The 25,542-nt window shown below is 40.6% G+C and overlaps 1 protein-coding gene across 1 annotated transcript in view; it reads right to left on the bottom strand.

Annotated features, from left to right (window-relative positions):
• Window positions 1-1,460: 1,460 nt before the first annotated feature.
• Window positions 1,461-25,542, bottom strand: part of LOC149457869 (lipase member H-like) — a 59,703-nt gene continuing 35,621 nt past the window's right edge. The window contains exons 5-10 of the mRNA XM_089682896.1: window positions 17,429-17,518; window positions 16,682-16,849; window positions 15,096-15,191; window positions 12,761-12,872; window positions 11,660-11,833; window positions 1,461-8,212 (exon numbers count right to left, since the gene is read on the bottom strand). Of these exons, the coding sequence (XP_089539022.1) occupies window positions 8,065-8,212; window positions 11,660-11,833; window positions 12,761-12,872; window positions 15,096-15,191; window positions 16,682-16,849; window positions 17,429-17,518 (788 nt within the window). The 3' untranslated portion in view covers window positions 1,461-8,064. The remainder of the gene's footprint in view (window positions 8,213-11,659; window positions 11,834-12,760; window positions 12,873-15,095; window positions 15,192-16,681; window positions 16,850-17,428; window positions 17,519-25,542) is intronic.

Raw genomic sequence — 25,542 nt, 5'->3', positions numbered from 1 at the left:
CTGCCCTTGTGTACATCACTGGATCAAGATCGGGCTCAGGTAAGTATAGAAAGAGGGGGCTGATTGGAAACATTCAATTTGTCTTTAAAAGGAAGATAAATTGTGTTGCAGAATGTATCACAATAAGTTCAACCCAATAAACAATTTACTCCAACACATAAATGGTCAGATTTACTTGCACTTCCCTTTTCACCAGTATGGCAGTATTGCTTTTAAAAATTGGTTGCAATATTAGCGCAGAACATTAAAATTGTCGCAAACAAGAATTGTGGTACCATCCATGCCTACAATGAACATGTTGCTAGGTTTTCTTGAATTTGGCTCAAGGCTTCCAGTTACATCCACACACCCCGGAATTGTGTTGGAAATGTCTTACAAAATTGCCCACACTGTCTGTGTACAAAGCTTGTCATATTGGGACAAGTCCAAGGACCAGTGGAATCCTTGAAGTAGGAACTGTGGCTAAATGAGACATTATTGTATGTTAAAATTATGTTAATGTCCATGTTTCAGCCAGTTGGCTCCCCCTCCATTTATCCCACTTAACGACTAGTCGAGAGGGTAAGAGATCAAGTCGAGAGGGTAAGACTCATCTTCCAGGTAGCCCCAATACACCAGAACTTCAGACTGGCAGCTAAAGACTCCAACTCTGTGTCTGCTTAGTACACTGTATGCAGTGCAGATTTTGGGCAAGTTTACACCAGAACATGGTGCAGGAAATTGGCTTTCCGCATGCGTTTCTTGCAACACGTCCAAAACAAAAAAAATGCACTGCACTTGCAATCTGCAGCAGGTGTCAGCATTAACAACACCCCAAAAGCAGGTCACAAACAGCGCATTTGCCTGCACAGGATCACATGGTACGGCGATACAATGCGATCTGGTTGCTGTGCATTTTATAAAGTAGAATGTGCACTACTTTTGATGCGGTCCAGCATAATTTCAGCCCATTCAAACAGAGGGGCTAAAATCACACTGTACCCCGATTCACATGTGAAATGCACAGCATGTTCCTGTGTGAATCACGCTATGACCTGCCCCCTACTTCTGATAGTATTTAGCAATTGTGAAATGGCACCAATGTTACACAAATCAGAATATGATGTATTCCGTCATAGCAGACATTTTCTACTACTGAACGCTCCTGAAAATGCTAGTCACCTGGCTGCTATGGTTTGGCCTAGATATTTTGAGTCACTGGCTTCGAACATGTCTACAGTAACTTTGCCTTTTCTCCCACTTGTTCCAAATCTCAGACTCAGAAATAAAAAAAAAAAAGCCGCACAGCCAGACAGCTAGCTTTTTCTAAAGGAGACCAGCAGTAGCAGCCCCTATATTTTTCTCATACACTAAATGCTCTTATTTGGACTAAATCATTGCATTTGTGACAATTAATCAAACACAACGAAAAAAAATAACATATCAGTAAACCTTTATAAATTAAACTCAACAGGAACATATAAAATGTATATAAATAATTTTATTAATTTGTATGTACAATTACAAAAAAATATACTGTCATAAATTCATGATTACAAAAAATACATACGGTTGGGCAACAAATTTTGTTTTAGCCATTTACATCCATACATTATATACATATTAACAAGTCTATTTTAGACATCAGAACCAGATTTATTTCAGATCTTCCTTCATTATACTGAAACTTTATTGGTTGCTATGCATTACAAGGAAAACTCCAGGTAAAAAAAAAAAAACGCAAATGAATGCGGGTATCTGTTCAAAAAATAATGTGAATGCATTGCACAGTAAATGCATCTAATATAAGTATCGGTATTTGCAGCCAACAAAAACGTAAAAAGTTCATTTGCATATAAAACATGTTCATATATGGATGCATTCTAACAGTATATTTTGTGTTTTGCCTGGAGTTTAGTTTTAAAAGTCAACCACTCAGTCTACCATTGCCCTCCTAAAATACAAGCTGTTGTGCTGGCTGAGGCTTCAATAGTTTTGAGTCACCATCCAGGTACAAGAACGCAGAAAAATTATTTTTCTCAAACAAAGGAATTTTTAACAGTGAATATGGTTTTCATTCAGGAACGTCCATTCTTTCCAAAACGGAATGTTAATAACAAAAGAAAACTTGGATTACTTTCAATTGACATTTGTGAAGTCATTGTTCAGAATTTTTGAAAAAACGTTAATTCAAAAATCTACTAGTGTGTAACCAGCTTTAAGTGGCATCTGGCATGGCCCTGAAAGTGTTAGGCCCTGTTCACATATGGGCACTTAGGAATCATGGGAAAAATCATTGCAATTCTGCCCACAATTGTAAATTGTGCGATGTGTGTTTTGGTGCCATTTGTCCTGAATGACACCCTAAATGCAGCATGATTTTGACAGTTGTCACATGACAAAATGAGACTGTAAAATCACTCCTGGCTTGGATCCAAAATTTGGTCCCTGAGCTCCTTTAGAGAGAAGATCGTGCATACTGCAGCCCATTCAAGTGAATGCGCTGCACAATGTGCGACAAGTTTCCGCATGTGAATCACACTCACAAATCACTAGCAGGGTCCTGGTTTCCTGCTAAAGTGATAGATGATAGGGGCCTTACCTTTGAGTGATGAATGCCATCAGGCAATCCTGTTACTTTACCTAGTCCTGGCAATGTACAAGTTCACATAGAAAAGTCCAGCAGCATACAATAATATTAGTAATAACCATGTCATTACTGGCTAAAATGGAAATGTCAGACACATTTTGCTGACTGCCCCTGAATGGTTTTTCAGTCATTGATTACATATGATATTCAGCAGGAGAAAAATATAAGACTGCTCAAAGTAATATACACATAGAGGTAGAACATTTTGCTGTGGATTCACAAATGTGCAGTGTGAATTGAAGCTCCATTTTCTCAACTATTTGACAAAGTAGTTGTACAGCAGTTCAGGTCAGGTTTAGATCAGGATCAGGTCAGGTTTAAATCAGGATTAGGAGAGAAAACCGGCCTGAAATCGTGTTCACAAACTCATGACATGTGCGATTCAGAAGCAGCTCCCATAAAAGTCAATGAGCCTGTAATCCACACCTGAACCAGACCGCTCAGAAATCGGACAAGACTACTTTTCAATCCGTACTGCCAGTGCACTGGACATATATGAACAGGCACCTTAGGAAGCAATGTTGTTTCACATGTCAAACCTCATCCAATCCGCATATAAGTGAACCAGCTCTAAAAACAGACATGTCTGTATTACAAAAAAACAAAAAAGTACTTAAAATTGTAGCTAAAAGCTAAACTTTTATGCTAGTTTCTGATAAAGTGGAGAGGGATTAGGACCCCTGAAGAGGGATTAGAAGCCTTTTCAAGTTTTTATTGCCATCTGTGTTCCCATTCAGGAGATTCACCCTCTCTATTTGTCACATTTACCATCATCATTGAATGTGAAAGTTTAGGAAAATCCCAGATTTTGGGTTCTCCCCAGAACAGGAATAGAGTGGAAGTCTACCAATGGGGATGCTAGATTTTGCGACACTGGTGACAACTAGGAGGGATTTATTCTCCCTTCCGGTTTTGGCTATGGGACATGACATGAACGGAAATCTCCCCAATGAGACACAGATGGGAAAGAAAAAAAAAAAAAAATCAGAAACCCTCCCTTACTCTATTCAAAACTAAAAATAAAGTTTTGCCTTTAGTTCTGCTTTAAACGTATAAAGCTTAGTACAGCCCCTCTCAACCAGGGTTCCTCCAGAGGTTGCAAGGGGTTCCCTGAGCAATTTCTACCTCTGTAACGGCTGATACCAATGAACATTTTAGCTATCTGTTACAGGGGATTCCTTCCACTGACCGCAAATGTAAGAAGTATTCTTTCCACTGACCATCATGGTAATATACAATAAACTGAGGCTATAGTAATTATAAGCAGGGGCTCCCCGAGACCAAAAATTGAGAAAGTCTGGCTTAGTGTAATAGCTCTTGCCAAAATTTTCCATTTACAGAGTAAAGGAAGAAATGTTTCATTTTATGAATTGTACATGTAAATGGTAGATATAGGTTACAACTAGAATTGTAGTTTTACTGGCAGAGCTTTCAAAAGAAGTCTGCTTAAGTCTTCGGTCACACCAAATGTCAGTGCAACTTCAGGAGTGACTTGGAAGACATCTGTACTTCTTCATGCACAGATGTCTATGCAAGTTGGATCTGAACTTGCAAAAAGTAATACATGTAGTACTTTCAAAATTGGTCGACTCCAACGGAGTCGGAATCGCATTGATATGATCACTTCCATTGCAGACAATAGGGTGCGACTTTGCATGTGATTTGAAACTATTAAATCGCATGCCAAGTCGCACCGGTGTGACTTATAGAGTACCTGCAGGATACAGTTTTTCTTTAATGGTCCTGAATTTTATTTTCCAGTTTAATCATCTATTAAAGTACATGTAAATCTAAAAAACATTTTAGTTTTGATTTTGGATAGAGTAGGGATAGAGTGGTCAGTTTTCTTGTTTTTGTTTTCTTTTTTTTTGCCATCTGTTTTAAATTCAAGAGATTTCTCTTCACTTCTTGCCCTGTACACACGTCACGCAATGCATGTTATTATGTGCATAACGTGTGGAAGGTAAATGCACACTGATGTGCCCTGCAGTGCTTGTTAAAATGCATTACAGAGCTTGCATGTTTTTCTTTTTAACTGCTATGTAACTTTGTCCTGCAGCGTGTTGCACAGCACGTTGATACAAGCTGCACTGTGCACAAATTCAACTCTACTGGTGTGAAAAACGTTAAAAACTAACACTAAACTATAACCTTGTTCTTCAAAAATAATCCATACCCTTCCACTACTTAATGGCCCTGTAATCTATTTTTTATTTTGTGTTTTTGTGCCTCCTCTGAAATCTCCAATGAGCTCCCAAACCTTTCAATTTCCCCCTCAGTTCTATTTGTTTGAAACAAGCAGTGCACACTTGCTGTGGTCATGTGTGCTGTTCTATGCACACTAAAAATCCCATAGTCCATCTTGGAGTGAGCAAGAAAGTGGGGTGGCTACGTTCCTTCATACACCATAGAAAACGAAGGTAGCCACCCTCTGACAGGAAGTTGAATCACAGCAGCAGAAGGTACTTTGAGTTGGTCAAGTTCGCCTTTTGGGAAAAATTATAAATGTGCATTTATTATTTGTTGCTGCAGGAGCTTGCAAAGCATTGCACCAGTGATCAGTGGACTGTGGGTGCAATGTCACTCTTTCATCAAGCTCTACAGCTCTCAGCCTGTACCTCTGTATAGGCTGTCAGTTTGAAAGCTGCAGGGCATGTGCATGAACTACAAAAGGTGCTCAACAGCGCCTTCGCTGTTCATTGAGAACTACAAACCATGGCAGACAGGACTAGTAGTTCTCTCATTCACAGATTACTGTGAATGAATGACAGGGCTATGCGGATGGAGCCCATCACAGCCACACTGTTTGTAAAGTGGTTGTAAGCCTCATACATGTAATATGAACAAAGCATATCCCTCTATAGTGCGTGCGTGTGTGCCTTAGTCTAGAGCAAGTGTCATCTGTCTGCTGCCCTGTTGCTTTGCTATCAGCATGAGTCACTTCTGACAAGTTTTCCTGACACCAAGAGAAAAATGGTGACGGGGAGGGCATAACCTGTGATTGACAGCCTCAGCTCTGTATCTGTGTGCAGGGAGGTGTGTCCCTTCCCTCCAATCAGCTCTCAGAGCTCTCTTCACTGATATAACTTTAACTCTTCACCCCCTGCTTTTCAAACCTGTGTAAATTATGCACTTTGAATGGATGTAGAAGACAGACTGCTGCAGATAAACAGGTACAACTTATGTAGCGGGATTTGTTTCATTTCTGTGCATCACCTGAGGCCAGCCACTTCACTGAGTATATGGAAAGGTTTATAACCACTTTAAAATGGTTGTAAAGGCTGAAGGTTTTTTACCTTCATGCATTCTGTGCATGAAGGCAAAAAAACCTTCTGTGTGCAGAGAATGCTCCCAGCCCCCTCAATACTTACCTAAGCCCCACTGAGATCCAGCGATGTGAATGACAGCCTCAGCTGTCCCGGGTCTCTGGCTGCTCAGTGGCTGAGAAAGCAAGCGGGAGCCATTGGCTCCTGTTGCTGTCAATCACAGCCAGTCAGCCAATGAGAAGAGAGAAGTGGGGCCAAGCTGCGGCTCCGCGTTTGAATGGATACACAGAGCAGCGGGTGTCCCCATAGCAAGCTACTTACTGTAGAGGCACTCGACAGACAGGATGAGCCAAGAGAGCCTGTGGGGGACCCCAGAAGAGGAGGTTCCACCCTGCACACAGTAAGTAAGTATAGACAGGTTTATTATTATTTTAAAAAAAGTAAACCTTTAGAATTGCTTTAAGGCAAATCCTCTCCTAAGATTTCCTTGCCATTTCGGTTTTGGTGGCAACTTCAAATTTTAGATTCTCCTTGAAAAAGGTCACCAGAATGAATAGAGAGTGAATCTCCAAAGCAAGGACACAGACAGCAATACAAACTGGAACTTCTCCACACTCTCCAAAAATGATTAAAAGGTTTTGGCATTAGATCCAGTTTAATTTTCCACATGTTATGAATTCTGGAAATGAAGCTTACAATGGAAGTGTCTGCTCTGTAAGTGGATTTACAGAAGGAGAGATCAGAACCTGAATTTCCATTGTTCACCGTTGGCCCAAAGAAGAGGCAAAAGGTAGAACAGCAGCACCGGCTCTGTAGAGCTGCAGCTTATGTCAAGTGTTGTCACCCTTCCCATGACATGCATTTATTGGTTGCCAACCCTCCAGAAATGTACAGAGAACATTTAAAAAGAATAGATGATTGAGGCTGTCCATTAATTCATTTGAAGCATTTTTGAATATTCCAAAACACTGGAAAGCTTGATACCAACCAACTTGACCATTGTTTGCACCAAGTGTTCGTGTTTGTATATAATATCACGATGGAAAGGTTACTAGTAGGGAATCATCATTGTAGGTTAAATGGATATAAAATACATAGACAATTTTGGTATGGGCAACCCCAACAGTCCAGGGGAGATTGGGACATAAGAGTATGAATACCACTTTCTAAATCTATAGATGCACTTTCTATATATGTGTTTCAGCTATACATTTAGGCCCCATGCACATTGGCTTAAAAAAAACAGCAGCTCTCTTGGCAGAAAAAAAAATGCTAGATTTAAATCGTTTTTTGTTTTTTTTTAATTTGCCTCTAAAACGCAGAGCTTAAAACACGCCTCTAGACTACCTAATGTGCATGGACACATAGGATAACATTAGTTGCTTCTACAGGCAGAACCCTAAACTCCTCTAGGAGCAGTGTTTTTTAAGGCAGTGTGCATGGAACCTTAGAACACCTCTGTCAGTTTTTTACTGCTGTCTGTGCTCCCTTGGGGAGATTCACCCCTCTTTCCCCTGTGTACCATTATCACCAAAAGTGAAAGAAAATCCAAAATTGTGGTTTGTCCCCAGAACAGAAATCGAGGGGGAAGTCTTTCAATTGAGACACCAGTTCTGGTGACAACAGAACTTGGAAGGAATTTCTTCTCGCTTCCTGTTTTGGCTATGGGACAGTAAGTGAAGCAAAATTTCCCCAATGAGACACAGATGGCGAAAAAAAAAAAAAGTTGACAGGGGGTATAATCCTATCTTACTGTATACAACATAAAAAAGTCTTCAAGTCTACTTAAAAAAACGAGTAGACATATGTCACTGAATCTACAGTTCTGATGTATGCTTAAAGATATTATTCACATTAATGCTATGTTCAGGCCAAGTAGGGCAAAATCATATTAAATGAGTATCCTGCTGCTGGTAAAATTATATCAATCCACCTGGTTAGTTTAAAGGAAGAACCTAGTCCTTCAAGAGAAGTGCTGCTCACAGTGAAACAAACCTATCCAATAAGGTATAGTGCAAAGTGCATCAGCCCACAGCAACCAATCAAAATTCATTGTTGAGGGATAGGACTCCATCATTTATTGGTTAGCTATGGGTATTTTGTATTTTTTTTCTAACTTCAGCTTGCTTGTTGAATATTCTGTTATGGGAACATGTTAGAACAGCTAGACTACCACTGAGATTTCCATGGTGTTGGGCACTGCTGTGTGTTTTCACTGCAACACGAGGAAAACAAGTTGGAGTTTTTACAGGGAACTGGCAGAAAATCCACTTGAATGTTCTCTTGTAATACAAAGTCATATCGACAGAATGATGTCCTGAAAAACAGAAAAACACAAAGATAAAACAAACTTGCTCGTTTGCCTTGAATGAGAAGTTCAGGTTTTCTTTAAAACAGAAATAAAAACTGTATCTGAACACCACAATCTGAAAATGCTATTCAATTCATAGTTATATACAGTAGTTACATAGTTAGTCTGGCTGAAAAAAGACAAAAGTCCATCTAGTTCAACCATAAAAAAAAAAGCTACAATCCTACCGACAGCTGATCCAGAGGAAGGCAAGAAACCCAGCAAAGCATGATCCAATTTTCTCCTGCAGGGGAATAAATTCCTTCCGGATCCCCCGAGAGGCAATTGGATATTTCCTGGATCAACTTTACCTATAAATGTTAGTATCCAGTTACATTCTGTGTATCTAGGAAATAATCCAGGCCTTTTTTAAAGCAATCTAATTAGCTGGCCAGAACCAACTCTTGTGGGAGTCTATTCCACATTTTCACAGCTCTTACTGTGAAGAAGCCTTTCCATATTTGGAGATTAAATCTCTTTTCCTACAGGTGTAAAGAGTGCCCCCTTGTCCTCTATGATGACCTCAGGGTGAATAACTCTACACCGAGTTCACTTTATGAACCACTGATATATTTATACATGTTGATCATATCCCCCCTTAATCTCCTCTTCTCGAGAGAGAGAATAAATTCAGTTCCTGTAATCTTTCCTCATAGCTGAGCTCCTCTATGCCTCTTATCAGTTTGGTTGCCCTTCTCTGTACTTTCTCCAGTTCCCCAATGTTGTTTTTGTGAATTGGTGCCCAAAACTGAACTGCATATTCCAGATGAGGTGTTACTAATGATTTGTACCGGGGTAAAATGATATCTCTCTCTCTGGAGTCTATACCTCTTTTAATACAAGAGAGGATTTTGCTCACTTTAGAAGCCGCAGCTTGGCATTGCATGCCATTATTAAGCTTGTGATCTACCAGAACCCCCAGATCCTTCTCCACCATTGATTCCCCCAGTTGTACCCTCCTAGTATGTATGATGCATGCATATTCTTAGCCCCCAAGTGCATAACCTTACATTTATCAACATTAAACCTCATTTGCCACATAGTTGCCCAATTAAACAGTGCATTGAGGTCGGCTTGTAAGTTGGAGACATCCTGTAAGGACGTTATTCCACTGCACAGCTTGGTGTCATCTGCAAAGACTGAAATGATGTTTTTAATCTCAGACCCAGAATTCATTTTTGATATTCAAAAGCAAACCCATCCATCCATGTATCCATGCTTTATTTTGCTGAGAATCACTTTGACTCTGAATCACTTAAGTAAGGGCAGATGATTCGTATAGCACCTACTTCCTGGAATCCATCTGCTCTTAGCTCAGACATGCAGGCAGGAGAGTGCACTTGGCTACGAAAGCCCCTCCTCCCCTCCTCCAGATGAAAGAAAAAAAATGCCAGTGAAGCCCGTGGGATGTATGAGATCACTTTGGTCTAGGCCAGAAAGAAGGAAGAAACTGAAGAAATGTAAAAAAGAAAATATAATATACATTCCCATATATTTACTAATGCTAGCAGCATAAGGATTAAACAGTTAATGTTGATTTAAGACCTGCCGCCTTTACACCAGGTTCACACCTAAGCGTTTTCCGCAGGGTTTGCAGAAAAGCACTACAGTCCATTTAACATGATTTCCTATGGGACACGTTCACATCTCTGCGTTTTCAACTGGTGCATTTCTTGGAAAGGGTCAGGGACTTTTTTAAACGCAAAAGTTGAGTTTTCTGTTTTTTAGACTTCATAGAAATGCTGCAGAAAAGCATGTAGTGCATTTTTGCTGTGTTTTAAATCTGCCTAGCTATAAGAAAAAAAAAAAAGCTTCAAAAACGCATGTGCAAAAATGCAAAATGCACTGCACAAATGGGTGAAATGCAAGCTGAATAGGTGTCAACCTAGCCTTACTGGGCTCTCCTTTCTCAGTACCGGTGTGGCTGGTGGCATCTGATGCACTGCACAGAGTGGAATTTCTGTTGTTCCCCCAACACCCCCCCCCCCACCCAACTACCCCAGTGATGTAAAAAACCGGAAGCAGCAAGGATTTCGTAATTTCCAGTCTTGGTTTGTTTGCTTACAAGCTGTTACCAGCCTGTAAAGCAACTGATCAAACCCATCTAAATGTGATCAGATGCTTTGGAGGAAAGAGGAGAGATCTGGGGTCTAATAGATCCCAGATCTCTCCATAAAGAGAACCTGTCATTGCCCATGTTATCTTAAGGGATGCGGTTTATCCCTTGTGATAGCAATTAAGTTGATTTAGAAAAAAAATTAAAAAAGGTGTAAAAAATAAATAAATGAAACTATCTAAAGCACCCCTGACGCGCCCCCTCCCCCCCCATGTTTACACGCAAATGTGAATATGTACACATATGTGGACATCAGAATAAGAGCAATTCTAGCACCAGACCTCCTGTGTAACTCCAAACTGGTAACCTGTAAAGGCTTTTCATATGTTGACTATGGAGATTTTTAGGTACCATAGTTTGCTGCCATTAAACAGGTGTATGCATTTTTAAAGCGTGTTAAGTATATATTTACTGTGCGTAAGATCATCTTTTTCCAAAAATTGGGTATTATATTGTGATTGTGTGCACTAAAATTCATTAGTGTATTTTTTTCTGAAAATGTGTGCTTGATAAACTGCTATGCAAATATCATGCTACATAAAAATTGCAACAACCATTTCATTCTACAGGGCCTCTGTTTAAAAATATATATGTATAATGTTTGGGGCATCAAATTAATTTTCCAGCATAAAAATGCAGACTTTTTTTACATGTATGAGAGAAATGTCAGAATTGGCCCAATTTTGAAATGGTTACGATATCAAGATGAAGGATTACACATGCTGTGGCAAAATGTATACCTGCTGTCATGTTCAGCAAGCAGTACTGCTGCTAAAATGTAACTCAGTCAAAAGAATTCTCCCTCCCATTCTGTCATTATTTGAATTTGGCACAATTGTGTGTGGCTCTGCCTACAGAGCTGCATCATCCATTCACAGGAATCTCAATGGATCACAAGTGCAGATGTCACCATCACTCAGTCTATGGATACTTCCTTCAGCCCCATAGCTAGGTATGGATCGGAGGCATTGCCCTGTGATCCATTGGTTACCGTTGCAATGCTTTGCAGGCTCCAATGCAAAAACATAATAAATACACATTTTTTTTTAATTAATCAGTATGGGTGCATTTATTTATTTATTTAATTTATTGTGCAAAGGGTGGAATATTCCTGTAGACTGCTTTAGTTAGAAAAAAAAATTATAGCTTATTTGGAAAATGATAGTGTTGCTGAACATAACACTCCGTAAATGCAAAAAAGTAAAAAAAGCAACAGCGGTCTCTTGTATCTTTTGTAGAAGGTTCATCACAACATGGTCCTATGAATGAATGTATTTAATATTAAACAAATTCATCACCTGTAAGGATCTGCTGTGGATCGGAGCCTCATTCTTAGAACTGGCAGCTTGTATTTTGGTCCTACCAAAGATCCTGTGGTAAATGTCACAAAGATTCTTGAAATCTGCCCAAAATCCTGATCAAACTTGGCTAGCAGGGTCGTTTCCTGATTTTTATCAAACAAGGCAGCATCCCTGGAAAACAGCAATACATGCAAACATTGAACATACATATTAAATGGAACTAATCAGAAACCTAAGCCCAAGATAGAAGCTGTACACCTCTGAGTCCTGGTCTGCATAGTAGTTCCGAACCAATGGGGATGATCCTATTTTGCTGTCACTTCCACACACCTCCCCATAAATCTGGCTGTACAAAAAGCAACTTTCCTGCACAACATACTTTATTTTAAAAATCAAAGCAGCCAGGCGGAAACAGTTGAACAGTACCTGTACCCATACAGATGCCGACATTGTTCGGGTATGTTGACAGCTAATGGCTTTGGCTGTCAGACATAAATAAGGTACAGTGGGAGATTCGTCCATCCATGCAGTTCACAATGGATACAGCAATATGTTAGATTTTGTTTGTACAGCCTGTACTTTGTCCCATTGTTCCTATGTGTTTTGTAAGCCTAGTTATGGAGTCAGACAAGCCACCCCATGGCCTTCCAACAATGTAGCTAGCAAGAAAATGGCTGGTTGATAACCAGATGCTTGTCTCAGCTCCAAAAACTTGCCCTAGCCAAGCAGCAGCAAGCAGAATAGAGAGAGAGGATGAGCATATCATCCTCCCGTACCTCTACCTGACTCTTGATTCCACATGTCTCGGACAAGTGATGGGAGCAGAGACAAGCACCGCTTATCAACAGACCATCTCCTTGCTAGCTACGCTGGATGGCTGTGAGGGAAAGGGGATATGAGGGCACCAAGTTCAACCTTGTAGCTGAACTTACAAAGTACAGACATGGGACAAAGTACTACATATATGCTGTCCCTATGGAGGGGGGGCGGGTTGGAGCATGACAGACACTGAAAAAAAATTCAAGATTGAGAGAGAATTGTTCTTTAAAATGTGTCAAATGTAACAAAGTAGTATACACAATGAACTTAAAGACTTACTGGTCCAACTTTGACTCAGTTGTGTTTCCAGATGTAGATTCAACTTTGATGGTAATATAACCCCTCCTTTGATTAAGGTTTGACGTAATAAAATCCAAGTAATAATGAAACACTAAAAGAGGAAGACGCCAAAAATATTAATTATAAACAGCAGATTAGTTTTCCAGCTTTTTTCCCATCAGCAAGTATCCTATGAGTACAAAATGAACACATGTACGCTGCCTGTTCATCCACATTTTCTAACTGGGTACGGAGAGTTCAGTATGTCAAAATATACAGCAAGGTCAAAATGTTTTTTAGTCTTGGATAGACTAGAGAAGCTTTGAAGTAGAAGCATAGTCAAATACTAACTACCCTGTAAAGGAAAGATGTCCATACTTACCTATGTTGAGGGTGATCCAGTCTGGTCACATGTTCTCTCTAATGGCCAGGTTTAAATGAAGAGGAAAGATCACCAACAATAGCTGCAGAGCCTCGCCATGGCGTCACCCAAAGACTTACTATGGGGAATCCGTTGTGGACTGTCTCTCCTCTACACTGCATGAACAGGTCCCAGAGCTGGCCTCAACTAGACCGGAGCTCCCTCAGAATAGGTAAGTATACAGATCTTTCATTTCACTGGGATAGAATAGGCTTAGAATGGTGGTAGGAGCAAGTTTAAGCTTAGTTAGTATTTCATTAGAATTCCACTTTAACTCTTCAGATTTTTTATTTTTGGCCCATTGCGTGGGATTCACTCACTTCCTGATTTGAAATACAACAGGAAATTAGAGGAGAGATCTCCAAGGGAAGGGAAATGCACTCATAAAAAATTGTGATACAAAAAGTTGATGATTCCCACGCCCCCAGTGACAGCTCAAAATTTTGTCTTTTCTCTCGGTGGTAATAGTTACTAGAACAAATACTGTGAGTGAATTTATCCAGTGGCGATTCAACAATATGACCTGACGGTGGTTCTAATGCTTCATTACTCTATCCAAAAAGAAATTACATTAGTTTAAGAGTAACTTCACTTTTGTTGTTAAAATCTCTGCAATGTACATATATCACCCAGAGGGGGATGGGTTTTTTTTCTCAACAAGCTGTTTGTCTGTCCATGTGGAAAGGGAATCTAATGAAAGTGCTTTCATAATTATCAATCAGCTGTTGCACTTGCAGTGTTCTAATGAGGAAAGTGTCAGGATCTGCATCCCTTTAGATGTGATTTCCTATTGGCAGTAGCTCACCAAAAATGATATATTTGTTGCAGGTGACGCCTGAAATCTGACTTTTCTGGGAAAATCAGTGAGCCAGTCAAACAAGAAGGAAAATCAGTGAGCCAGTCAAACAAGAAGAAAAATCACTGAGCCAGTCCAACAAGCAGAAAATGAAATTTTCAGGGGTGTTCTGTACACCATCTGTGTAAAATGCCATATTGCATCTTACAGAAAATTACAGCACTGCAGATTGAAAAAGGAAATGCAATTTTTAATAACATTCAATTACAATATGACTTGTGTCGCAGTTGTATAAGCAATGTTATTTTGCTTTTAATTTGCTATTTTTTCCCCACAAAAGTGGAGTTACCCTTTAAACCTAAGATGCCTATACACATTCCAGTCCTATTCAAAGATAAGATAATAGATTGCATCTATTTAAAAAAAAAGTTTAAAAAGCAGAACGCACACTCTATTTGCCTTTAGTAAATCAACCCCATTATATTCAGTTTTCTTTTTTTTTATTGCTTAATAATCTGCTTACATCTCAGATCCACAGAGTTGGCTGACTGGCATGGCTCATAAACATAGGTTTCCTTATCTTTGCATGGGCTGATAAATCCCAGTATTTGTCTGTTTAATTTCTTCACCAGGACCCCGTCTTCTCTGCTGTAATTATATTTGTATGTTTACTGCATCTTAAATGCGTTTCCACAAAATCAAGGTCAAGTTGTGCACTTGTTCTCTTTGTTGTAAGAGAGACGAGGGCTTAGTCAATCCCTCGAGTGGCAGGGATAATTCTGTTTTGTACGCCCCTGCAGCACAGAAAAGATTAAAGATCACTGCGCAGCCGAGAGAACAAAGCAGCTGCGGGCCGCGACCACACAACAATATTTAAATAGGTCCCAGTGTGAGAAGAAGCCTGGGTGGAACGGCCCTAATTCGACTACAACAAAGAAGTAGGCCAAAAGAAGACAACCCCCCCACACTGTACAGTCCTCTTCTCATCCTTATAATTCACAGTTCACATTATTCCGTCTGAAGCAATTAGCGTTCCAAGTAAATGTCGCCAACTTCCCCAAGCTACTATTATCTCCCTCTGACAGCTTTTTATTTTATGCAAATTCAATTTCACTCACTGCAAAACGGTTTCACCGACGCCGTATCAAAATAAGCCTTCGTCACTGGAGGATTCTTCGCCACCAGATAATCTCTCCACTTGTCAGCGTAAAAACCTGTAACGCACACGCAGTGTCATTAGTGCCCAACCGCCACACAGGCTCATAATTTATAATCAGCACATTTTAGGCCCCGGCAATTATATAAAGTAATTAGGAGGGACCCGGAGTGGGTTACACAATGACAATGAATTTTAGCCATCGCCTGCACACAAAAAAAAATGAAGAGTAATCTAGCATGAAATTATATTTATTGTATTATATGTCTTAAATGGCATTGTTTCTCGCTATTGGGTGGGTGCAGGTGGTTTTAGCTATGTGGATGTGCCATGCGCTTTTGTGATAATAAAGACATCTTTGAACAATGGTAATTCAGACCGACAATCACAATCAACATTGCAGTCCAGCATGATGCTTGGAGTGTTCACAACATATCTACAGGATGCATACAATTTCTGGGACAATTACTCACTGCACAAAGTGTATTCTAATTATGTCATTCAGATTACCATATGATACATGCATATTGGGGGTATTTACTAAAATGCGGAGTAAAAAATGTGGTGCAACTCTACAAAGAAACCAATCGGCTTCCAGGTTTTATTACCAAAGCTTAACTGAACAAGCTGAAGTTAGAAGCTGATTGGCTACCATGCACAGCTGCACCAGATTCTGAGTGCTCCAGTTTTACTCATGCCCCGTACACATAAGAAAATTGTACGAAACATTTTGCGGAACCACTGATCAAACTATTTTCTCTTCGTTGATGAGCAGGATGTTTTAACCAATAACAATATTGTGAATGAAAAAATCCAGTTGAACAACAGTGAAAAATGCTGTTGTTTCGCATACGAACGACCGATTTTCTATGCGTTGGTATGAAGGTCGTACGAAAAAAATCTATCAAGCACTATCACGCATGAGCGGAAAAACGGAAGATGACCGGGATGTTTATGTCCAAGGAATCTTCATAAACACAAACGAAAAATCCAAATGTTAAAAGTATATTAGCCTAATGAGATAATGAAACCAGAATTCTGCATATTCTATTTTTATGTATCACTATTTATGTACAGTATATAGGTAATGTAATAAACTATATTATACTCATTGCTGTTAATTGTTGTGTATATCGCTCGTTCTGGCCAGAAGGGTGTGGCTACAAGGTCACAGGCACACTGCATCACTCCCACTTGTACAGAAGACATCAACACTACATATTGTCTGACAAACGATTTTTTTTAGATTGTGTTAATGTGGGCCACAATTTCAACCAATGAACAAACGCCTCTCAGTCGACGGATGACCGATCGGTCGATTTTCTAATCGTGTATTTCCACCTTAAATCTGCCCCTTTGAATGTATTAGGCTCCCTTCACATGAGCGGGAGGGTAAAAACATGCAGTTGATCCGCCCCCACCTGCAAGCAGTCATGATGCTGCTTGGATGAGTAGACATTGCCGCGATCTTGATGCTTTGCATTGTGGTGTGACAATTTTAGCATTACATGCTACGTTTGAGAGGCAATACCACCTATTAAACTTTACCTAATACTGGACAGCCCAGGGGTCCATATGCTGTGCAATCCACACACTTCCCAGTGCGGTAATCTTTGTAACTGTCACAAGGAAATGTAACAACACTGCAAGACTCATTTAAAGATGCAATATACAAAAAAACAGAGCGCTGGTGATCACACTTGAAATATTCAGAGCCTGCAGGAAAGAACAAATGAAAAAAAATGACAAGCAAGTAATCAAAACATACATGGCACATTTTCCTCATTTAATTGAAACCAGTTTCTGATAATAGATACAATTTATTGAACCCTCTGAGGCCAACTTGAGAAAGGCAAAGCTTTTAAAGAGTGTTCCGACTGTCAATCCCCATCAACACATGTTCCCAGCTTTACAGTAAGAACCCTAAAACAACAGTCCACCTAAACTGATAGATGCCTGAGAGCAGGAAACCACCAATTGTTTCATTAGATCACTCCTGTAGATAGAACTCCCAGGCAGGGGCGTATTTACTGCAAGACAAATCAGGCCTTTACTTATGGCGGCATTTATCAGGAAGAAGGGACACACATGGCATGGGGACCAGGTGGGCTGCTTGATGGTGTATGCACAGCCCGACTCTACTGTAGTTCCCGAGGATGTCCGGAGCTGTGAAGGTGAGTGTCTCTCTATCGCTGGGGGGAGGTGTCGGTTCCACGTATTTGCTTGAACTCTAGGTTTACAAAATACCTTTAATCTATTCATATCAGCTGTTTCATATACATATGGCAGATTTACCTGATAATATCGTTTTTGGACATCCTGGTTGGTCTGTTCCTCCATTTGGGTAGAAATCAATATTTCCTAAGCTCTCCTTATAGCCAAGACCTTAATGACAAATTGAATACATAATACATGGTTACACCAAAGGCTACACTAATATGTAAAACATACACATGACCTAAACATGTAATGTTTAGTTTCAGCAGACCATGAGCAATAAGGCCACATCTTTATTCAGGTTAAGAATAAGTGAATGTATATTGTGATCACAGATGCAGACAATGTTACCATTTTATTACTATTATCATTATATAGCCTATACAATTTTGCAACACTTTACAGAGATTACCATTGAGATCAGTCTCTTCCCTTGTGCATCTTCATATACACTAATACCTCTACCACTTGCATATTAAACATAGACATAGGCACCTGAAGACAAAGAAGGGACCCGTACAAACAAGTATTATATACAAAACTGTTATAAAACAGAAAAACAAACATGTTGTTCCTGCTCAACTCAAACTCAAGACCATAGTGTTGTTACGGGAGCAGCCTCCTAAAAGGCCACCAAGACCGTACCAACCTTGTAAATCCTACTGCTAAATGAATGTGTCCTAAGCCAGTGTTCCTAAACCCTTGCTTGAATCCCACCAAGTGTCCATGTGCTGTACGTGTTCACACAGCTAGTTATATAGCATGGCTGAGACACAAAATATTCCATACCTACAAAGATAACATGACTTGAGGGCAGGTTTAGTACAGGTTTTGATTCAGGTAGCTACTCCACCAACTATTTGTAGGTTCAGAAAGGAATTTGTTTCAACCTTAGAAGGTTAACAGAAGGCACTCGTGGGAAGTGGGTTGGGTTGTTTTTCCTTCCTTGCTGGGATCTGTTATAGACTGAAAATGACAGACATGTATCAGACATGGTCCTTGCTTTACCTCAGAAGAAGTGCGTGCGCACGAAACGCGTCAGCAGGAGCCTGTGGACGTCGTTGACACTACGCCGTCGGTGCCATGTGGAGGCCCGGCGGCCACCTTTAATTTTAAGAGGGTCAGTGGGTCACTTTCACTTGCCACCTGATTACATGTTTTTTACTTGGTTTTTTTAAATAAATTGAAGTAATATACTACACTATGAGTATCTCTCTGTGTTCTCTGTGAGGGGTCTCTCTCCCAATTTCACAGCCACAGAGTGATTTCAATCCCAGCCTTGGTTCCATTGAAGAGGAATATCCTATCCTGGGAGCGTCCTGGCCTGCAGGATTTCGCTTTTCCACAAGAGGACGTTATCATCCATTTCAGCACATATCCATTTTCTGACCAGAGGGAGAGAGGGGAATCTCCAGGATTTCTTACACACATGCGTACTTCAAATGCACTTCTGGTTAGTTTGCATTCTTTCCATTGACACTGGGAATTAATGAGCACCTTTCCAGGACTACTATTGTGTTGATTTGCATGATTTGATAATTTTACAGCGCTGCATTTTATATGCATATAGACATGTATCATTGTTTTTCAAACTAGTAATGTATGGAACTAATCTTTGGTAAGTGTCTGCATAGATCATTGAGCTTTGATGTGATTAAATCTACAGGGATTTAAAATGCTGGGCAATAGTCTTTTTATTCCGCTTCTAGGACATTATATGATCTTTCAGTAGTAAAGAAGAATGTAATACCCATGTCAGGAACATGCAGGACAGTCAGAATACTTGCTGATGGCTCTGTAATACCTGGACTGAACCCTGCTTTTTGATGTTCGCTAGCAGGTGTCGCAAACGCGTGCATCAGAGATGGACGCGGTTCAACCATTTTGGCTTCAACCTCCATCTTGGTGAAGAGATTAACCGTCCTGAAATATCTTTTTCCTTCATCCTCCCCCTTCCTCTCTGTTCAGCCACCGTGACACCTGGTTGTGGGTCAATGGCAGGCTAGAGCAGCAGGGAGCCCAGAGCTACAAAGCCCCCCTCAGGAGAGCTGGAGTCCCACTGTCCTGAGAACCTGTGTAATTTCACGTCTCGTAAAAAGATAACCGAGCCTTCCCCAGAGTTCAAGGCATTCCCAAGAAGCCTGCACCAGATAACAATTTTTAAAAGATACATTTTTCCCCTATGTTTCATATCTTGGAATATCAGAGACTTACATAAAAACCAGACATCCCGTCAGATTGGCTAGGAGCAGGCGAACAGTTTGATGGGTCATTCGAATTATCTCGGACCATCAGGGCAGCCGAAACATAGAACTCGTGAACCGTGCAACATATAATTTCATAATTCATATCTAGATAATCCTCAGACTTGTCTGCATAATAAAATACCTGCGGGTGGAATGTCACTTGTGCAGCTGGAAAGTTATGGACCAGAATATGAATTATGAAAGATGTTGGCTCCAGTTTAGGGTTCCGCCTGACGATCCCTCTCTCAACAGGGGATTGGTCTTTTTACTTCATCACCACCCCCTGCTGGGAAACTTTAAAGCAGGCTGTCAAGCCTTAGGGGGAGAGTTGAAGAATTCTCCCATTTTTCCATCTTAACATAGGGAGATCAAAGCACCCTCCTGCTCTGACTTGGATCTGCTAACCCCAGGACTTTGGCAAGTACTTTAACCCTTTCACCTCTCTCTGATATCTCTTTACTGTGCTATGGTTCTCTGTATGTATATATATATATATATATATATATATATATCTTAGTTACATGTTCTCTGTAAATATTTTATTGCACCTGTTTGACCCTTTTAGTAATAAATCTCTCTTTCTGAAAGTGTTGAACTGTTTCTATAGTTCTTAATTGCAATTTACGAATCCCTGCCTTTGAGGAGACGCTACTGTTTGTTTAAACCTCTGTATAACCGGCCTGCGGACCATTTTATACAGACGATTATTTCAGTCATTATAGTGTTATAACTGATAACGCGAGTTTCCTCTTTCTCTGTACAAAAAGGAGGTGGTGGCAGTGTGCAGAGTTAGTTGCGTAATTACCCGACCCAGTAACAATCGCTCAGGTTGCAGGTACATACAGTAGATTGTAGTCAGTTAGCTGAAAAATCTTTGTGAAGGGTGCAGCTGGGCGCGGTATTGTTACGCACGTCGCATCGCGGTTTGGATCGGCCAGTCCTTCGGTCACGAGTTTGGTGAGAAGGTCTGGGGTCTGACGCCGCGATTGTGACAGCAGGGTCTGCCACTACCTAGTACGGCTTAAAGTGGAACTTCACCTAAAAACAAAAAAGTTCCACTTATCTCCCCTCACCCCCATATTTGGAATTGCATTCAGAGTGGAAGTTTCCCCCCCACCCCTTCCCTCATCCACAACCTCCTGGGACATGTTAAAGGTTCCAGGAGACTGCACAGTGGGGAGTCGGCTGTGAAGCCCCAAGGAGTCACAGCTGGCTTCCTACAGTTAACATGGAGGTGCCAGGGACCCGAAGACCAGCTAAGAACAGGCCCAGTTGAGGACAGTGCTGCATCCCTGGAGAAGTACAGTAAGTGTCTGTTTATGAAAAGTCAGCAGACATCTGACTATAGCCTCTGACATTTTTAACCACTTACCCTCCTGAAGATTTACCCCCCTTCCTGACCAGGCCATTTTTTGCGTTACGGCGCTGCATTACTTTAACTTACAGACAATTGTGTGGTCATGAAACGCTGCACCCAAATGAAATTTACGTCCTTTTTTTCCCACAAATAGAGCTTTTTTTCAGTGGTATTTAATTGCCGGTGCGTTTTTTTAGTTTTTGCACCATAGGAAAAAAAAATACTAACAATTTTGAGAAAAACATTTTTTTTTACTTTCTGCTATTAAACATGTCCAGTAAAAAAAATGTAAAAATTCAAATTTTGTCATAAATTTAGGCCAAAATGTATTCTGCTACATGTCATTGCTAAAAAAATTCCAATACATATAAATTAATTGGTTTACGTGACAGTTATAGCGTTTACAAATGGCGGTATGGATACTGGAATCTTTTTTTTTTTTTAACTAATAATGGCGGCGATCAGTGACTTATAGCGGGACTGCAGCAGGCATTCTGACACTGGGGGGAACTGACTTGGTGTCACTGACATCCTCAGTGACACCAATACAGTGATTAGTGCTAAAGAAAAGCACTGACATTGTACTAATGGCGCTGGGCAGGAAGGGGTTAATAGAGGAGATCAAAGGGTTAACTATGTGCTGGGAGTGTTTTACTGGGGGGCGGTGTGCTGGTGCTTCACTGTAATTACACTGCTCTAGATGCCGGTGCTGTGCACAGCCATCCAGAGCCGACAGTGAGGAGGACTGTTCGTAAACAAAGCAGCCCTCCTCCCTGTCGGAGATCCTAGGTAATCTCCGGGTGCCAGCGGGTAATCACCGGCCAGGACCCGGTGATTGACAATTGCGGATGGCAGCGCGGGTAGTGCTCACATGCGCCCCCTACCCAGAAGTGCAAAATTACGTATATATACACGTGATTTCGCGCACCCCTGCTGCCCTGTAGCAGTATATCTTCTATAGGGTGGCGGGGATGTGGTTAACTAGAGTAAGGGTGAGAAATAAATCCTGTCAGTGTTTTACCATTTTTGTCTTATTGGGGAAATTTCCCTTAACTCCCTGTCCCATATCCACAACAGGAAGTGAGATAAAATCCCTACTAAGTGAATTTTTCCCTGGTTTTCGCCAGGGTCACCAGAACTAGAGTCTCCACTGGTATATTCCTGTTCTGGTGAAAACCCAAATTTAGTGATTTATTTTTCTTTAACTCTTGGCAATAACCTTAAAACAGGATAAATAGAGGGTGAATTTACCTAAAGGAGTCCTCTACACGGATAACACACACAGCAATAAAAACCAGTTAGATGTTCTAACCCCTCTCCACTCTATTAAAATCTTCAATAGTTTTGCCTTTAGTAATACTTTAATTAGTTACCACACATAGCTGGCTTCTGGAAGGCTATTTAGCTCCTCATCACTTCATTCTTATTGCCTTACCATTCTACCTGTGTGACTACATCTACTGTGTACATAAATCAGCCTGTTCCTAAATAACCGCCGTGTAGCACTACCTTTTTGAGAGCCACTGGTTTTGGGTCCCCTTTTACTTCCTGCACAGCCAGGCAACACGCATTTTCCACTTGTATCTAGACACAAAAAACAGTCCAAGGACTTTTTTTTTAGTTTTATTGGGGAATTTAACTTTGATAGGGATTATGGGATGCCCAACTTGATTGCAGAATAAAACAGGACAAGTTCCTACTCAAAAATACTACGAAAATGGCAGATGAATGACTGTGTTCCAGCCAGAACCCTGACAGTCTTTAGCAAACTAAGCAACTTGCAGGAGCTCAGAGTACCCTTGAATAGATTTTTACCAAAGTCCTAACTTGTAGGAGCTCTAACTCCCCTGTGTGAACAAAACACCAGCCCACCTGGCTACGGTATCTGATCCCAGGACAAGGGATTTGGTAAGCTATGAACTGTCCCCTGAAGACTTGCCAAGAGCTTTCAGGCCTTTGTAGCTGGGCTTCTCTGCAAGCTTTGCAGGCTGTCCTTCCCTGGTGGACTGCAGGGCAGTGGAGCTCCCTCCACCAGTCCTCCTCTTCCCTCCTACAGCTTCCAGCCTCCAACCTGGAGGCAGAACCAGCATCTCTCAGCACTCCATCTTCCACCCGACCTGCTGGCCAGGCTCTATCATATTTATGGGCTGGTCTGACACACTGCCAGGTCTCCTGCCTGAGATTGGTCAGACTCCCATAAATATGCAGCTCAGCCCCTCCTCAACTTTGCCTACTGACTTCTAGAAGCTTCTCCAAGTTTCTAGACCATAGGGAGGTACCAGAAGCCTGACCTGTAGAGCCCCCCAGCTTAACCTGAAGTAACTCTCTATCTAAACCCAGGCTTCTAGCAAGCCTCTAGCTACTCTCAGTAATTACGGTATGTATACCAGAGGAAGATACAACCATGTACCCATTCTGTCCAGCTCCTAACCTATATACTACCCAAAACCTTGCTTTCTCATCAAATCCCTTTCTAACTGCTTTACCTGCTTACTTTTTCCTTCATACCTGTTCATTTAGTTTAGTTTCATTATTTCAGGTGTTTTTACGTATTTGTTTGTGGTTGTTCATGTTTTGCTTTATGTCATATGTGTAATGGACACAGTTCACAAAGTTAATACACCAGGGTAAGTATCCTTATTTATTAAAAAAATAAAAAGAAGTGACAATTATTTTCAGCTGAGTCCAATGAAATGTTAAAAGTTAGTCATTAGGCTGAAAATAAATTGCCTTAGACTGATATTAATGCGTTTCTAAAAGGTACATTTTAATTAAAATAATACACCTGTTATACTTACCTGCTCTGTGTATTGGTATTGCACAGAGCAGCCCCATACTTCCTCTTCTGGGGTCCCCTGCTAGTGCTCTCAGTTCCTCCTCTTCAGTGTCAGCCACCATAGTAAGTGGCTTGCTATGAGGGCAGACTTCCAAGCCAGGCTGTGTGTGTCCATAGACACCCTGCTCCCCCAATCCCTACTGATTTGACTGACAGCAGCAAGAACCAATAACTCCCGGTGCTACCTGATCCTCCTGTGAGAACAGAAAGACAGAGGAGAACAACTACAGATGGGCACAGCGCTGGATCAGTAGAGGACTCGGGTAAGTCTTTCGGGAAGGGGGGGCACAGCAAGTGGCAAAATGTTTTATACTTTAAGGCTAGGTTCATACCTAAGCATTTTGTGGTTTATTTTGTGTTATGCAGAAATGCACTATAATTCATTTACCATAATTTCCTATAGGTGAAGTCCACATCTCCATGTTTTCAACCGGTGCAATTTTTGGAAAGGGACAGGGACTTTTTTTTAAATGCAAAGTGGTGCATTTTGGTTCAATATACTTCAACAGAGATGCTGCAGAAAAGCATGTAGTGAGTTTATGCGTTTGATGCTTTTTGGATTTGTAATCTGCCCAGCAACAAGTTGGCAAAAAAACACATAAAAATGCAAAAACGCATAAAAAAAAAAGTACTGCAGAAACGGATCAAATGCATGCTGCATAGGTGTGAATCTAGCCTAATGCAGGGAATGCATTATGGTGAACAAACATTTTAGTTTTAGAACCACTTTAAATCATTGTGAAATGAGCCTTGTCTTTATAAGACATTTTCATATTTTGCACTAGTCAAGAGATTTAACCATAGGGTGGTACTATGGGGATTAATGGTAGCAACTTGTGCCACATCCTGAGATAATGTATAGAATAACATTGGAAATCATGGACTTTATAGACACGTACACCCCAAATCACATATCAATTTAAAAAACCTTTTTTTTTTAATTGTCATAAAGATAAAAGAACAACAATCCATAAAAGACATTTGTCACATAAATCACAAAATACGGTACCCTAAACAACTGGAATTGGTTATCCCCTGCAATCACAATACCAGTATGGTACCCCAAGGGGCCACCAATATCTGTAGTGCTTGTTTCTTCCCAGATGGGGGATTTTATCATTTCATTTTAATTTCCTGATGTGCCCCTTGTTCAGATACCAGTACTTCTTTGCTTCTCCTGGTTATACTCAATTTGCTGTAGTAAAGAACAAAAGAAAAGAGCGCACCAACCTTGTGCATTACCTCAGTAAACAGTTCATGCATTTATTAATAAATTATACTCACAAGAGTAGTAGTAAAAAAAGGCATATAATATCCATAGCCAACACAGGGTTAAAAGTCACGTGCAAGTTCCATCCGGAAGGAAATAACTTATCAGCTCCTCCTGTGCGCACAGCAGCTCTGAGGAAGAAGGGATCACCCTTCAAAACGTGTTAGTTTGACCAAGAGTTATCTCCCTTCCGCATGGAACTCGCAGATGACTTTTAACCCTGTATTGGCTATAGATATTATATGCCTTTTGTACTGCTACTCTTGTGAGTATAATTTATTAATAAATACATGAACTGTTTACTGAGGTAATGCGCAAGGTTGGTGCGCTCTTTTCTTTTGTTCTTTACTACAGTCTATATCAAGCTTCCCCAGCTTTGTGATAGAGCTGCACAACCTTTGATCAGTATTGGATGAACATACTTTTTCATTGGATTAATCTTCCTCTGATCTGAGCCCCTGAGCGCAGGAGGTGGTGGATGTG

Source organism: Staurois parvus, unplaced genomic scaffold, assembly GCF_062004578.1.
Source record: "Staurois parvus isolate SC_StPar_1 unplaced genomic scaffold, SC_StPar_1.0 ptg000299l, whole genome shotgun sequence".
NCBI classification, from domain to species: Eukaryota; Metazoa; Chordata; class Amphibia; order Anura; family Ranidae; genus Staurois; species Staurois parvus.
This window is presented reverse-complemented; position numbering and strand designations above follow the sequence as displayed.